Genomic DNA, 16,248 nt, shown 5'->3' on the forward strand with positions numbered 1-16,248 from the left:
TTACTCATCCAATGAAAACGTTTCATGGTTGAACTTCGAGCTCAGCCATGTTGTGGTTTTGAATGAGGAAGAAGCGGGAGAGGTTATCATTTAGTGAGTTTATACACCGTATTTTTGTATTTGAAGTATTACATTGGGTTATTTAAGAAACATCAATTGCATTGTAGAATGTGGTACTAGTGATTAAACTCAGTCAAGTGCTGATTAAAATCCTAGTAGCTAAAGCCACATACAACCAGCTTGTTAGCTAGCTAGTTTAGCTAACCAGCTTTCAAGCTTGTTAGCTGTGCGAGCTAAATAACTAACTCATTTCAAGGGAAGGAAGGGGGAAGGTAACCTGATTAGTAGTGTTGGTCAGCTAGCTAACTAGCTACGATTTACTTGCCCCGGCCGAATGACGTTGGGTGGCTTTATGTGCTTTTGGCTGCGCTGGCAGGCAGGTTGGAAGCAACCATAGCGATACCTTTTTTCGCGGGCGGGAGGTTTTAAACTTCTCTAGGTAAACATGTTCAATAAATTTTACGAATGGATTGGAACGGGTTTCGCTAATCTCCGCTACGGAGTGCCAGCTCCCGACCAACAGGATAACGTTGATACACACGGAATACAACAACGGCGTCCGATCAGGAGAAAAAGACCTATCAACTGGTAAGTTAAGGTTAATATTAGCTACAATAGCTAACTATCTGTTATTATATTTGTTGTGTAGTAAGTTAGTTAGATAATTTAGCTTAGTTTCAGTTGGTGGTGACAAGCGATGACCAGTCAGTTTGTTTTTTGACATAACTAGTTGTCTGTTAGTTATGTGTGAGTTGTACATTTGCTGTCTAGTTCATTAGAAATTGTGGTGAGATGCTAGCAGGTATGGCACACATTGTCTGACATGTTTAAGTGGGTTGTTGAGCAATCTAACTTGCATACTCAACAACCCCTATGTATGGAGTGGATTATAACAGGTCGCTGTCTAAAGTGAATGTAGTTAACTAGCTATGAGAGTTCTAATGACAATCCCCGCCATCACTGACTAGGTCTCTGGCTTATTCTCATTTTGAGTGTTTTCCCCTTTTTCTCAAAGTTTGGAGGACGGAGAAGCCGTTGACCATGATGACCAAGCCCTAGCAGTGAAGAAATTCCGGATGGGTAAGCTTTGCTGCTTTGCTTCAGCCTTGGCCATGCAGTCATAGGCATATATATTGTGTTGTCTAACATGTTCTTGGCACTATGTATACTGTAATCTATAAACAAACCATGGCTCCCTGACTTAGACTGCATTTATGTCTATTACAGGGAATCTTGTTGATACTGTAAAGACTACGGCTGAAGGGGTGAAGAGCCATAGCACCGATGTGGCTTTGTGGGTACGGAACAGTGTGACCCCTACCTTGAGGAACATACTGCCTGCTTCCCCTGGGCCTCTAGAAGAACACCCAGGGGAAGAGCCTCCAGAAAAGCCCCAACTGGAGCCCTCAACCTTTGCACCCCCTCCCTCCCATGTCTGGGAAGAAACGGAGGTATTGGAGTTCTGTTTCAGGGCCCATAATTTGCAAAGCATCTCGGAATAGGGTGTGCTGATCTTGGATCGGCTTTGACTTTTAAATCATAATAATTACGAGGGGGGACCTGATCCTAGATCAGCACTCCTTCTCTTAAGATACTTTTTTAATATGGGCCTAGTAGTAGATTTCTACGCATTCATTACTCCAGTTTACTGCAGTCCAGAACTTTGTTTTATTCATATTGAACATTAATATCCTGTGTTTTTATGGTGGTGTTTTCAGGTCCTCGAGGTGAGGAACTCTACTCCTCTGGATGGGACGGTTGTTGCTCCCTCAACTCTGAATTGGAAAAGCTCTAAATCAGGCAAGACTATTGTACATTTTCTAAACTCTATTCTAAGAATGTCTTTGCCGGCTGGAAATGTCGCTATGGAAATGGAACAGTTGTTTGACACTCTCTTTCCTCCTTCACTGCAGAGTCCTTTAGAATTGAGAAGTCGATGATGGGATCGACGGTCTGCAGACGGCAAGTTTGCATGGCTCTTACACATCGTGAAGGACCCAAAACAAATGGGCACTCTGTCAGTCAGCCTCCTTCCTCCAGCAGCACCTCTAAGCCATGTCCCTCTCCCCACCCGGGAAGGACCCACTTCAGAACACCTACATCAAATAGGTATGCTCATATTGTCAATAGATATAGGCCTTCATTTCTCACTGATGAAAAAAGTAATTCTGCTATTAATTAATCAAGCATTGTACGGGTGCTTGAAATCCTCAAATTAGATTGATTTTGAACCGTACCATTTCAAGGTTGTGAAAGTGTTTGATTTTCAAAAAGTGCTTTATTTTCTGTGCGTGATAGTGCTCCATTCACAATAATCTAATTTAATTCTCTGTATCTCCGTCTGTCCGCAGACGGTTTACCTCAGCAGGGTTAGGTACAGGAAGTGGCTCCATCACCAGCATGAATGAGAAGACCTTCCCTATCCGCGTGGTGCAGAGTCCTTCACACGGCAGCTCCTCTTACCGCCTCCTCAGAGCCAGGGCTCGCTGCACTGCACAAGAGGTCACATACCACCTACCAGTATTTTTATGAATCCCACTCGCTGCACCGTTTGCTGAACTTTTGATATTGGGCTGTTTTGGATGAACTTTGTTATATTACTATTATTCTGCTTTGTCAGCCAAGATAAACCTGGATAGATACAATATAATAACTTTCCCCCAGAGGGAAGTTTGGTTAAGATGTAATGTTGCATCTTTTCCATATAAAAGCCTCATTTATAATATAGTGTTGGGTCCTCTGGGTGTCTCCAGTCTGTCCGTGAGGAGGAGAAGGAGGTGTACAGACAGCTACTGGCCATGGTCTCAGGTGGACAGTCCTCCTCGTGTCACAACGGCAGCTCCCATGGCTTTCCGCGCTCACACAGAGACTTGTGAGTACAACAATCACAAAGCCAATACTACATTCCTCTCACTTCCCCAGTCTACACAGACAATTCAAACCCAATCTTTATTGGTCACATATACACATTTTTAACAGATTATGTTGTGGGTGTAGTGAAATGCTTGTGTTCCTAGCTCCAACGGTGCAGTAATATCTAACAACTCACAACGATATACAAATCTAAAAGTAAAATAATAGAATTAATAAATGTATAAATATTTGGACGAGCAATGTCGGAGTGGCATATTCTAAAATACAGTAGAAATAGAATACAGTATATACATATGAGATGAGTAAAGCAGTATGTGATGAGTAAAGCATTATTAAAGTGGCCAGTGATTCCATGTATATGTGGCATCAGCCTCTAAGGTGCAGGGTTGAGTAACTGGGTGGTAGCCAGCTAGTGATGGCTATTTAACAATCTGAGGCCTTGAGATAGATGCTGTTTTTCAGTCTCTCAGTCCCAGCTTTGATGAACCTGTACTTTGTTCAAATATTTTTTATTGAACACACACAAGAATGGTGTATAGGTATAAAAGACAAGTATGCAATTCTTATCTCAACATGAAAGAGCGGACAGGAACAACAAGACCCAGAGTCCTGGGTACAAAACAAATAATACAAAACAAGACATACAGAACAAGGACAGGTAGAAAGAGGCTAGATGTCACCCCCCCCCCCTCCCAACTGCTCGGGTGCCGGGGCCAGCACATGCTGCCCAAAGGTAGATTCAAATATTACAATTGAGAGTGCGTTAAAATGTACAAATTCACAGCGCCGACTGGTCCAAGTAAGAGAGGAAAGGCTGCCAGATTTGATCAAATGTTGATCATTTATTGTTCAGAATATATCTAATTCTTTCTAAGTGTACAGTGTTTGCCAATTAGCTGAGCCATAATTTGGTAGAGGGAGCTTCCCTCCTTTTCCAAAACAGCAAGATACATTTTTTTGCCGAAATGAGACTGTAAGAGATGAGTTGTTTTTGGGGGTTGGTTAATCTGTTTAGGGAATCAGACACTCCCAGGATTATCAGAAGCGGGTCTGGGTCAATTGAAGTCTCCAGAACTTCAGAGAGGATCCTAAAAATTCCACACCAATAACCATACAAGCTAGAGCATAGGGCAAAGCAGTGGAGTAGTGTACCCTGTGCAGCATGACATTTATCACACATAGGGGATGTATCAGGAAATATCCTATGCAGTTTTGTAATAGTGTAATAGCTTGAATTGTATGAGACGATGTCTGGAGTTAATGGAACAGGTGTGGATATACTCCAAGCTATCTTCCCAGTCTGCCACAGAAATGTAAGTCCCTTGTTCTTCCTCCCATTTTGCCTTAATGGCATCTGTAGAAGGTGTGCTAACAGATTGAAGAGCGAGATATAGACGAGATGTCAATTTGTCTGAGGTGGGGCATATTTTTATGCGTCTGTCAAACATGGAAGGTTTAGCATTCCCAAATGTTGGGAGGTGTTTTCTAACATAGTCTCTAATTTGTAGGTATCTGAAAAAGTTACTTCTGGGAAGATTCTAAGTTTCCTTCAGCAACTGAAAGGAGGCAAAGGTCCCTCTATATATAGTTCCTCTATGGTATTCATCCCTAGCTCTCCCTGTCGCTCAAAGGTGTTATCAAGGTTAGCGGTGGCAAAGGAGGGATTCCTCGCAACAGGGAGCATGAATGATATTGGTCTAAGATCAAAGTGGACTTTAATTTGCTTCCAGATTCGGACTGCTATTATAACGACATCTCCAGATTGACAGGCGACAAAATCACAGCGCCAATAGAGAAGGGGTGACACTCCTCACGCGCCGTACTAAGCCAGCTGGATGACGGAAGGATACACCTGTACTGACCTCGCCTTCTGGATGGTAGCGATGTGAACAGGCAGTGGCTCCGGTGGTTGTTGTCCTTGATGATCTTTTTGGCCTTTCTGTGACATCGGGTGGTGTAGGTGTCCTGGAGGGCAGGTAGTTTGCCCCCGGTGATGCGTTGTCCCTCTGGAGAGCCTTACGGTTGTGGGCAGAGCAGTTGCCGTACCAGGCGGTGATACAGCCCAACAGGATGCTCTCGATTGTGCATCTGTAAAAGTTTGAGTGTTTTTGGTGACGAGCCAAATTTCTTCAGCCTCCTGAGGTTGAAGAGGTGCTGTTGCGCCTTCTTCACCACGCTGTCTGTGTGGGTGGACCATTTCAGTTTGTCCGTGATGTGTACGCCGAGGAACTTAACTTTCCACCTTCTCCACTACTGTCCTGTCGATGTGGATAGGGGGGTGCTCCCGCTGCTGTTTCCTGAAGTTCACGATCATGTCCTTTGTTTTGTTGACGTTGAGTGTGAGATTATTTTCCTGACACCACACTCCAAGGGCCCTCACCTCCTCCCTGTAGGCCGTCTCGTCGTTGTTGGTAATCAAGCCTACCACTGTAGTGTCGTCTGCAAACTTGATGATTGAGTTGGAGGCGTGCATGGCCATGCAGTCATGGGTAAACAGGGAGTACGGGAGAGGGCTGAGAACGCACCCTGCTATGGCCTGCTATGGTTGTCTGCAAACTTGATGATTTGAGTTGGGGTGTGTGTGGCCACGCAGTCGTGGGTGAACAGGGAGTACAGGAGGGGGCTGAGTATGCACCCTTGTGGGGCCCCAGTGTTGAGGATCAGCGAAGTGGAGATGTTGTTTCCTACCTTTAACACCTGGGGGGGGGGGGCCTGTCAAGAAGTCCAGGATCCAGTTGCACAGGGCGGGGTTCAGACCCAGGGCCCCGAGCTTGATGATGAGCTTGAAGGGTACTATGGTGTTGAAGGCTGAGCTGTAGTGAATGAACAGCATTCTTACATAGGTATTCCTCTTGTCCAGATGGGATAGGGCAGTGTGATGGCGATTGCATAGTCTTGTGGATATATTGGGGCGGTAAGCAAATTTAAGTGGGTCTAGGGTGTAAGGTAGGGTAAAGGTGATTTGATCCTTAACTAGCCTCTCAAAGCACTTCATGATGACAGAAGTGAGTGCTATGGTCATTTAGTTCAGTTATATTGGCTTTCTTGGGTACAGGAACAATGGTGGACATCTTGAAGCAAGTGGGGACAGCAGACTGGTATAGGGAGAGATTGAATAAGTCCGTAAACACACCAGCCTGCTGGTCTGCGCATGCTCTGAGGACGCGGCTAGCAATACCGTCTGGGCCGGCAACCTTGCGAGGGTTAAAACGCTTAACTGTCTTACTCACGTCAGCCACGGAGAACAAGCGCCCACAGTCCTCTGGGGCACTTGTTCACCGGGCCGCGTCAATGGTGTTGTGTTATGCTCAAAGTGGGCGAGGAAGGTGTTTAGCTTGTCTGGGAGCAAGACATTGGTGTCCCTGACATGGCTGGTTTTCCCTTTGTCTTGTGACTGAACTGTTGAATTGCGACTCCACTTTGTATCTGTACTGAAGTTTTGTACTGTACTGAAGTGGTTCGAGCTTCCAGTTTTGCGCGAATGCTGCCATCTATCGACTGTTTCTGGTTTGGGCAGGTTTTAATAGTCCCAGTGGGATCAACTTCCTGATGAACTCAGTCACTGTGTCCGTGTATACATCAATGTTATCCGAGGCTACCCGGAACGTATCCCAGTCCGCGTGATCAAAACAATCTTGAAGCATGGATTCCGATTGGTCAGACCAGCGTTGAATAGACCGTAGCATGGTTATTTCCTGTTTGAGTTTCTTTAGTCATGCTCAATGACATGTACTGGCAAGTTGATGCAAGTGCACATGTTTTCTACTTCTCCTTGGGGTTTATAATCCTACATTTAGTCCATACATTTTTGTGTACTGGTGCTCCATTCTAGTATTCTCCTCCCCTTTCCCTTAGTTCTGACCTGCGTCCGTCTCTCGCCCTCACTCACTCTCAGCACCAGCTTCCTGAATACCAACAGACGTCTGCTCCAGTGTTCGTCCCCTGCCGGGTCAGGAGATGCCTCACGAGGCCCCAGTGGACCCCCAAGCCCCCGTCCAGAGTCCAGCCAGGGGTACAGCAACGTCCCCAGCCCAGGGCAGGGCTCTTCCAGTGGGGCAGGGAACCAGCCATGGGCCTCTGACTCAGACCTCAGCCCCAGGGGACCAGAGCCAAAACAATCTGTCCCTTCCCCAGTTACCATACTGGACACCTCTTCTCAGGACTCACAATCATCAGGTAATGCATGAGACAATAATTTTTCAGTTCCTCCAAGGTGATTCAATTCAATTGATATAAACTTAATTCATTCCTTTCAATTGCTCGTAGGGAATGAATAACGTTTATTGAATTGATGGTTGGATGCTGTAGAACCAATTAGTGTTATGCGTCATGTTTCCGTTAAAACCTACCTGTTTGTCTCTCCTCACCATCATGTAGTTGTGGTCACCTCTTGTCTTCTTCTGTACAGTTCATGATGGGGACTCCGTAATCATTGTGAAAGAGCAGAAGGGCAAAACCCCAAACAGTTCAAGGTAAGCATTTTGAATAGGTTGTTTTTGGTTCTGTTGTGGGTGTTTTGTTATGTGCTTTGTTGTCCCCATCTAACCTGGTTACTTTCTATCTCTGTCTCTGCAGTGTACCATGTTTCCAAGCTGAGCTCTGGATCAAAGAATTGTAAGTCCCCTGATTCCTTACATTCATGATTGGTACTGTTTTTGTTTCTTGGTAGATTCATAGTTAGCTGTATATCGCCATGTGCATACTAGATGCTACGCAGAAATAAAAATGAAACCTTCTTACCCATTACAGAAGTCCTTTCCTCAAGTCAATTTGTGTGTCTGTTTCCCAGGACTAGCATGTACGACTTCCGTGCCCGGGAGAGACGGAGGCAGATAGAGGGGCAGGAGGCCCTAGCTGCTCAGCTGCTGCGACAGGTACTTTCTCTGTCCTCCTCATTGGTGTGATGTCAGCCGTCAGCCGACATAGTCCTACACATACCGCAGGTCCACATAAATAAGTTCTTCCTCTAGGCTTTATTCATCATTGCATAAGAATATGAAATGAGATGCTCTTTTACCACTCTGAAATAAACATTCCCTTTGCAGCGGTAGCTCTTAACCTAACCCTCTTCTGCTGTGGTCTGGTGGTCCAGCGTATAACAGATGACAGCCAGCTGGGCCACAGGGCTGTGGAGCTGCATGTTAGAGTCCCTCTGGAGAAGGAGGTTCCTCTGGCTCCCTTCATAGAGGAACCCAAACCCACAGAGGAGAAACCAGAGTTCCCCGAGCTCACGGAGGTACATTCACTGTCTTTTAGTTTTGTCTATTGTGAGAAAAAGCATTGCCAGTAAAATGCATTATTGTTAAGTACATTGAGGTGTTTTAAATGCAGTTTAAATAAATCAAATTGATTTGATCACTGTGTGCATCAGGAATGTATATAATAATAATAATAATAATAGATTGGATTTATATAGCACTTTTTATTTAATTTAACTAGGCAAGTCAGTTAAGAACAAATTCTTATTTACAATGATGTTCAAACCCGGACGACACTGGGTCAATTGATACAGCCTGGATACTGGTACTCAAAGCTCTTTACATAGCAGGGGAAAACTCACCTCATCCACCACAGTGACCATTTCTGTGCCAGAATGCTCACCACACATCAGCTATCAGGTGGAGAGGTGAGGAGTGATATATGCCATTTAGCCTTTAGCTGGGCCGTCTTGTTTGTGTGTCCGTGCCATCCAGGATATGGAGGGGGAGGTGGGCCGGGCGCTGACGGTAGGCAGCCAGGACGAGGTGCTGAGTGAAGGCTTCAGACTCACCATCACACGCAAAGACCTTCAGACCCTCAGCCACCTCAACTGGCTCAACGATGAGGTGAGAGCTCATCACGCTGTTTCTGTTTGTCATGCTGCTGCCTGCTCATTTTTCTGTGCCTAATGTGAGTTGTTTTCATTTAGTGTGGGTGTGAGTGACAACTGAGTGTACTGGACAGGTGTCTATAGTGTACTGGACAGGTGTCTATAGTGTACTGGACAGGTGTCTATAGTGTACTGGACAGGTGTCTATAGTGTACTGGACAGGTGTCTATAGTAGATTTTTCAACTCCGATACCGATTTTTGAAGGACTAAAAAAAGCCAATACCGATTAATCTGCCAATTAATTTTTTTGTGTATGTATGCATACAGTTGAAGTCGGAAGTTTACATACACCTTAGCCAAATACATTTAAACTCAGTTTTTCACAATTCCTGACATTTAATCCTGGTAAAAATTCCCTGTTTTAGGTCAGTTAGGATCACCACTTGATTTTAAGAATGTGAAATGTCAGAATAATAGCAGAGAAGGATTTATTTCAGCTTTTATTTCTTTCATCACATCCCCAGTGGGTCAGAAGTTTACATACACTCAATTAGTATTTGGTAGCATTGTCTTTTAAATTGTTTAACTTCTTATGGGCAGGTGGGACGGTAGCGTACCACCTGGCCAACATCCGGTGAAATTGCAGAGCGCGAAATTCAAAATACCAAATTTAAATATTTAACATTCTTGAAAATGTGTTATACATCAAAATAAAGCTTAACTTCTTGTTAATCCAGCCGCTGTGTCAGATTTCAGAAAGGCTTTATGGAGAAAGCAAACCATGCGATTATCTGAGGACAGCGCCCACATACAAACACATGAAAATCATATTTCAACCAGGCAGGTGCGCCACAAAAGTCAGAAATAGCGATATAATTCATGCCTTACCTTTGAAGATCTTCTTCTGTTGGCACTCCAAAATGTCCCAGAAACATCACAAATGGTCATTTTAGTTCGAATTTCTCCCTCATGATGCCATCTATTTTGTGAAGTGCACCAGTCCCTCCTGCAGCAAAGCACCCCCACAACATTCTGCTGCCACGGTTGGGATGGTATTTTTCAGCTTGAAAGCCGCCCCCTTTTTCCTCCAAACCTCACAATGGTCATTATGGCCAAACAGTTCTATTTTTGTTTCATCAGACCAGGGGACATTTCTCCAAAAAGTACGATCTTTGTCCCTATGTGCAGTTGCAAACCGTAGTCTGGCTTTTTTATGTTGGTTTTGGAGCAGTGGCTTCATCCTTGCTGAGCGGCATTTCAGGTTATGTCGATATAGGACTTGTTTTACTGTGGATATAGATATTTTGTACCTGTTTCCTCCAGCATCTTCACAAGGTCCTTTGCTGTTGCTCTGGGATTGATTTGCGCTTTTTGCACCAAAGTACGTTAATCTCTAGGAAACAGAACTCGTCTCCTTCCTGAGCGGTATGATGGCTGCGTGGTCCCATGGTGTTTATGCTTGCGCACTATTGTTTGTACAGATGTACGTGGTACCTTCAGGCGTTTGGAAATTGCGCCCAAGGATGAACCAGACTTGTGGAGGTCTACAAAATCATTTCTGAGGTCTTGGCTGATTTCTTTTGATTTTCCCATGATGTCAAGCAAAGAGGCACTGAGTTTGAAGGTAGGCCTTGAAATACAGCCACAGGTACACCTCCAATTGACTCAAATTATGTCAATTAGCCTATCAGAAGCTTTTTCCAAGCTGTTTAAAGGCACAGTCAACTTAGTGTATGTAAACTTCTGACCCACTGGAATTGTGATACAGTGATTTTATAAGTGAAATAATCTATTTGTAAACAATTGTTGGAAAAATTACTAGATGTCCTATCCGACTTGCCAAAACTGTAGTTTGTTAACAAGAAATCTGTGGAGTGGTTGAAAAACGAGTTTTAATGAATCCAACCTAAGTGTATATAAACTTCCAACTTCAACTGTATGTATGTATGTATGTATGTATGTATGTATGTGTAATAATGACAATTACAACAATACTGAATAAACAATGTACACTTTATTTTAACTTTAAATAGATTTTATGTATTATATTGTCTCAAATAAATAATGAAACATGCTCAATTTGGTTTAAATAATGTAAAAACACAGTGTTGGAGAAGAAAGTAAAAGTGCAATATGTGCCATGTAAAAAAGCTACCGTTTAAGATCCTTGCTCAGAACATATGAAAGCTGGTGGTTCAATATTCCCAGTTAAGAAGTTTTAGGTTGTAGTTATTATAGGAATTATGACGCGTCGACTATTTCTCTCTCTACCATTTGTATTTCGTATTCCTTTGACTGTTGGATGTTCTAATAGGCACTTTAGTGTTGGCAGCCTAATCTCGGGAGTTGATAGGCTTGAAGTCATAAACAGCGAAGTGAATCAAGCATTGCTAAGAGCTGCTGGCAAACGCAGTAAAGTTTGAATGAATGCTTACGAGACTGCTGCTGCCTACCACCGCTCAGTCAGACTGCTCTATCAAATGTCAAATCATAGACTTAATTATAATATAATAAACACAGAAATACGAGCCTTTGGTTATGTCATAATTATGCCAAATTCCTGCAAATTAGTTTGCAACGAGCCAGGTTAAAAAATATATACTTCTGTGTATTGATTTTAAGAAAGGCATTGATGTTTATGGTAAGGTACATTGGTGCAACGACAGTGCTTTTTTTCGCGAATGCGCTTTTGTTAAATCATCACCCGTTTGGCGAAGTAGGCTGTGATTCGATGATAAATTAACAGGCACCGCATTGATTATATGCAACGCAGGACAAGCTAGTTAACTACACATGGTTGATGATATTACTAGGTTAACTAATGATTATATGAAGATTGATTTTTTTTATAAGATAAGTTTAATGCTAGCTAGCAACTTACATTGGCTCCTTGCTGCACTCGCGTAACAGGTAGTCAGCCTGCCACGCAGTCTCCTCGTGGAATGCAATGTAATCGGCCTCCAAAAATGCCTATTACCGATTTTGTTATGAAAACTTGAAATCGGCCCTGATTAATCGGTCAAGTCTATAGTGTGCTGGACAGGTGTGTAGAGCAGCCAATCTCAACCAGTGGGTCGCAAGTGTCTGCGTAAAATTGTTTGTTTTTATGAAAACGACTTAAACCAGGTAGAAAGTGTGTAGAAATGATAATGAACTTACATTTAAAATATTTAAACCTCCTGATGTATTTAATATTTTCAATATAGAGAGATTAGCAGCACTATGTATGGTGATTTTCTGGTCTCAAGCCAGTGAGTTTAACATCATCAAGTATATGGGCAAAATTGTATTATTGACAATGAAAAAGTTCCCTTGTCATATAATTTATACATTTACTATCAATATAGCATTAAATTGTTTTCCAGATTGTATTTTGGTGAATCTTTTTCGAAATGTGAGTTGGGTCGTGACAGAGAACCTGGTTCAATTTGGGTCCCGAGGAAAAACCAGTTGAGAACCACTGCAGTAGTGTACTGGACAGGATATTTACAGTAGTGTACACAGTAGTGTACTGGACAGGATGTGTACGCGGTAGTGTACTGGACAGGATGTGTACGCGGTAGTGTACTGGACAGGAAGTGTACGCGGTAGTGTACTGGACAGGAAGTGTACGCGGTAGTGTACTGGACAGGAAGTGTACGCGGTAGTGTACTGGACAGGGTGTGTACGCGGTAGTGTACTGGACAGGGTGTGTACGCGGTAGTGTACTGGACAGGATGTGTACGCGGTAGTGTACTGGACAGGAAGTGTACGCGGTAGTGTACTGGACAGGAAGTGTACGCGGTAGTGTACTGGACAGGAAGTGTACGCGGTAGTGTACTGGACAGGAAGTGTACGCGGTAGTGTACTGGACAGGAAGTGTACGCGGTAGTGTACTGGACAGGAAGTGTACGCGGTAGTGTACTGGACAGGAAGTGTACGCGGTAGTGTACTGGACAGGAAGTGTACGCGGTAGTGTACTGGACAGGAAGTGTACGCGGTAGTGTACTGGACAGGAAGTGTACGCGGTAGTGTACTGGACAGGAAGTGTACGCGGTAGTGGTCTACCTATGTTGTATTTTCTTCATCCGTTGCCTCTCCTTTTACTCTGCAGGTGATCAACTTCTACATGAACCTGCTGGTGGAGCGCAGTAAGGATCCCAGCCTGCCGACGGTCCACACCTTCAACACCTTCTTCTTCCCCAAGCTACGCAGTGCAGGCTACTCTGCCGTACGCCGCTGGACCAAAAAGATGGACATCTTCTCAATGGACGTCATACTGGTGCCTGTCCACCTGGGGGTGCATTGGTGCCTCTCTGTGAGTACTGAACAGCAGCCCTGTTATAACTAACTATTATACTGCAACTCTCCTCCAGTCAGCAATGCCTGATTCCATCTAAAGAGCCGAGCTGTACTGGGCTGGCCTGGAACCTTTCAGGAAAGGACGGTGTCAAAACAAAATATCAGAGCCAGGACAGTGCGGTTCAGTTGGGCCCTGTAGTATGAATCACACTAACATCCTTCTCTTCTCAGGTAGTGGATCTACGTAAGAAGAGTATCACATACTTTGATTCAATGGGAGGGAACAATGACGAAGCCTGCAGGATACTGCTGCAATACCTGCAGCAGGAAAGCAAGGACAAGAAGGGCAAAGACCTGGATACCGCAGAATGGACTGTGCAGAGCAAGAAACGCCATGTGAGTGTTATATCTAACAGGGATCTCTGTCAACTCAACATTCGTTAACACATCACTGACTGATGTTGCCATCTTTTAACATTTATCTCCAAAATATTTCTCCCATTAGGAGATTCCTCAGCAGATGAACGGAAATGACTGTGGAATGTTCACATGTAAATATGCAGAGTACGTCACCAAAGACAAGCCAATCACATTCACACAAGTAAGTACTGTAAAACTTCAATAAATATCCCGGGAGTTTCTGATTCAACCGCCAAGCTACCCCTGTGTCTGTTGGAGACAGGCTTGTATTGGAGGCCAGTGTTTAATACAGTCTGTGTGCAAAGCCCGGGTCACCCTGTTATGATTCAGTTTTCTGACTCATCGAATGTTCTATCACCAATATCCCTGTTTGATATTCAGAACACTGGTTGCATATGGAATGACCTGCATCTGTTTCAAACGGGATGAATTGATTAGTATTTTTCACTGGTTACATGGACAGACTTGCGTTTTGACAAGCACGGATCAATAATTTAGCGTGAGGTAGATTCTACTGGAGCAGACTGGCCTAAAGCGGGCACGCATCATTTTACACCCGGCACTTGTAAGAGACTGACGTTTATTTGCTCAAATGTGAAGCGATGGCCGGTCACTATATGAGACTTGTTGGAGACTCTGGGTGTAATGGAAGTGTTACGGTAAGCATGAGCAGTCCTGCCAGTACAGGAAATGTCCTACAATCCAATGACTTGACTATGAGTAACTAACTCAATATTTCCCTTCCCTCCAATTGACAGAAACACATGCCCTACTTCAGGAGACGCATGGTCTGGGAGGTATTGAATCGGAAGCTGTTGTGATGAAATCGTGGAGAGATTTGAACTGATAGCTACAGTTTGTTCAAGGGGAGGTGCCTGCAATGATGATGGTGCCTAAGACGCTGTGGCTGTTAAACTGGAGGAGGATTCAGCTGTCCGCTCCTGGATGGGAAGAGACTCAGAACAGGGACCTATGACCTTAGTCAGGTGGAGCTCTGAGGTCCCCCCCACACAAGTCCAATCCAGTGGAGGATCTGACTCTGCCATCTCTAAGGGTTTGCTTATTTGGTCTTGAGCTTGAAAGGAGGAATGGAATAGAAAAGCAAAGCACTACCTCATCTCAGTGTTTTATGTTGTCATCCACTTTCACAAGTTGGGAAGTCTGGGGTCATTTTCTATCATCCAGCAAAGTTTGAATTGGTGTTTTCAATAACAAATCATACTCATCAGAACTTCTGTCTAGTGAAGTTGGACCAACCAGTATTTTGTCACTGATATTTTTGTAAACTACTTAAGTACAGCTTAAAGAAAGTTTGGTGTTCTGATCTGAAGCAGTGACATTATTTTATTTATATCTGGACACACACATTTGATTGTTTTGAGCTAAATTGAAAATATGCAACTGATTACGGTATGTGTACCATTACCTCAGAGTATAATTTGTAAAGTTGCTATTGTATTGTACTTTTTTATTTTACATTTATTTAAGAATAAATTCATATTTACGATGCTGGGCCAAATTGTGCGCCGCCCTATGGGACTCAATCACGGCCGGACGTGATACAGCCTGGATTCGAACCAGGGTGTCTAGTGACGACTCTAGCACTGAGATGTAGTGCCTTGTGCCACTCGGGAGCCCCATACTTGAGGTGACACTAATATCTTCATTGGTAATTGGACCCCAAAACAGATAAGCTGCAGTGATGCTTCCTTGATCAAGAGTCCTATAGTTTCAAGACTAAATTGTAACTTGACGTTTAGTCTATTTTGTTTAAATATGCAAAGCAAAAAAAACTGTTTAGGGCTTTTGTCAGGATATTTTCAACATTGTACATACAGTTTCTTGGATAATGTATTTAATATACATTTTGTACCTTTTGTTCCTCGATCAATCTTTTTTAGAAATAAATCAAGTATTGTGTATATGCCTCTGTTTGGAAAGGTGTACTGTACATACACAAAGTAATAAAAAGCACATGGACAAAAACATTTTTTATTAAAAAAAAGCACCAAGTTCAAAAACCTCAAACCAAAAAACCTCTTAAAGCTGTGTTTGTCTAGAACAGGACAATTAAGACCTGCTAGTGTGGCACATGAGAAGTGAATAAAAGTACAATCACTAGAACCCACTTCTCTGCAAACCTTCAAATCCTAAATTGCAGCAAGATGTTTCAAGTGGACTCTTCATGTACATCACATGTCACTCATTCCACGGAGGGCAGAGAATCTGCTGGTTTTTCGCTCTTCCAACTTGATTGATGAATTAAGGTCACTGATTAGTAAGTAACTCCCCTCACCTGGTTGTCATTTGGAAAGTATTCAGACCCCTACTCTTTTTCCACATTTTATGTTTCAGCCTTATTCTGAAATATATTTTTTCCTTGTTAATTTACACACAATACCCCATAACAGATTTTTAGACATTTTTGAAAATGTATTTACAAAAGTATTCAATCCCTTCACGTTGTTAAAGCACCTTTGGCAGCGATTACAGCCTCGAGTCTTCTTGGGTATGACGCTACAAGCTTGGCATACGTGTATTTGGTGAGTTTTTCCCATTCTTTGCAGATCCTCTCAAGCTCTGTAGGGTTGGATGGGGAGCATTGCTGCACAGCTATTTTCAGGTCTCCAGATGTTCAATCGTGTTCAAGTCCGGGCTCTGGCTGGGCCACTCAAGGACATTGAGACTTGTCCCAAAGCCACTCCTGCGTTGTCTTGGCTGTGTGCTTAGGGTCGTTGTCCTCTAGGAAGGTGAACATTCGCCCCAGTCTGAGGTTCTGAGCGCTCGGGAGCAGGTTTTTGTC

The 16,248-nt window shown here is 43.5% G+C and overlaps 1 protein-coding gene across 1 annotated transcript; it reads left to right on the forward strand.

The window, feature by feature from the left end:
* The first annotated feature begins 29 nt into the window (after positions 1–29).
* Positions 30–15,365, forward strand: LOC139558000 (sentrin-specific protease 1-like). Its single transcript, XM_071373367.1, has 17 exons — positions 30–648; positions 1,076–1,140; positions 1,288–1,511; positions 1,779–1,860; positions 1,974–2,169; positions 2,412–2,562; positions 2,814–2,932; positions 6,830–7,110; positions 7,343–7,406; positions 7,510–7,548; positions 7,724–7,808; positions 8,027–8,170; positions 8,628–8,759; positions 12,838–13,041; positions 13,257–13,421; positions 13,531–13,626; positions 14,204–15,365. The coding sequence occupies exons 1-17, from the start codon at positions 506–508 to the stop codon at positions 14,264–14,266; spliced, it is 2,253 nt and encodes a 750-aa protein (XP_071229468.1). The 5' UTR covers positions 30–505; the 3' UTR covers positions 14,267–15,365.
* Positions 15,366–16,248: the final 883 nt, after the last annotated feature.

This window comes from Salvelinus alpinus, chromosome 28, assembly GCF_045679555.1.
Source record: "Salvelinus alpinus chromosome 28, SLU_Salpinus.1, whole genome shotgun sequence".
Lineage (NCBI taxonomy): Eukaryota > Metazoa > Chordata > Actinopteri > Salmoniformes > Salmonidae > Salvelinus > Salvelinus alpinus.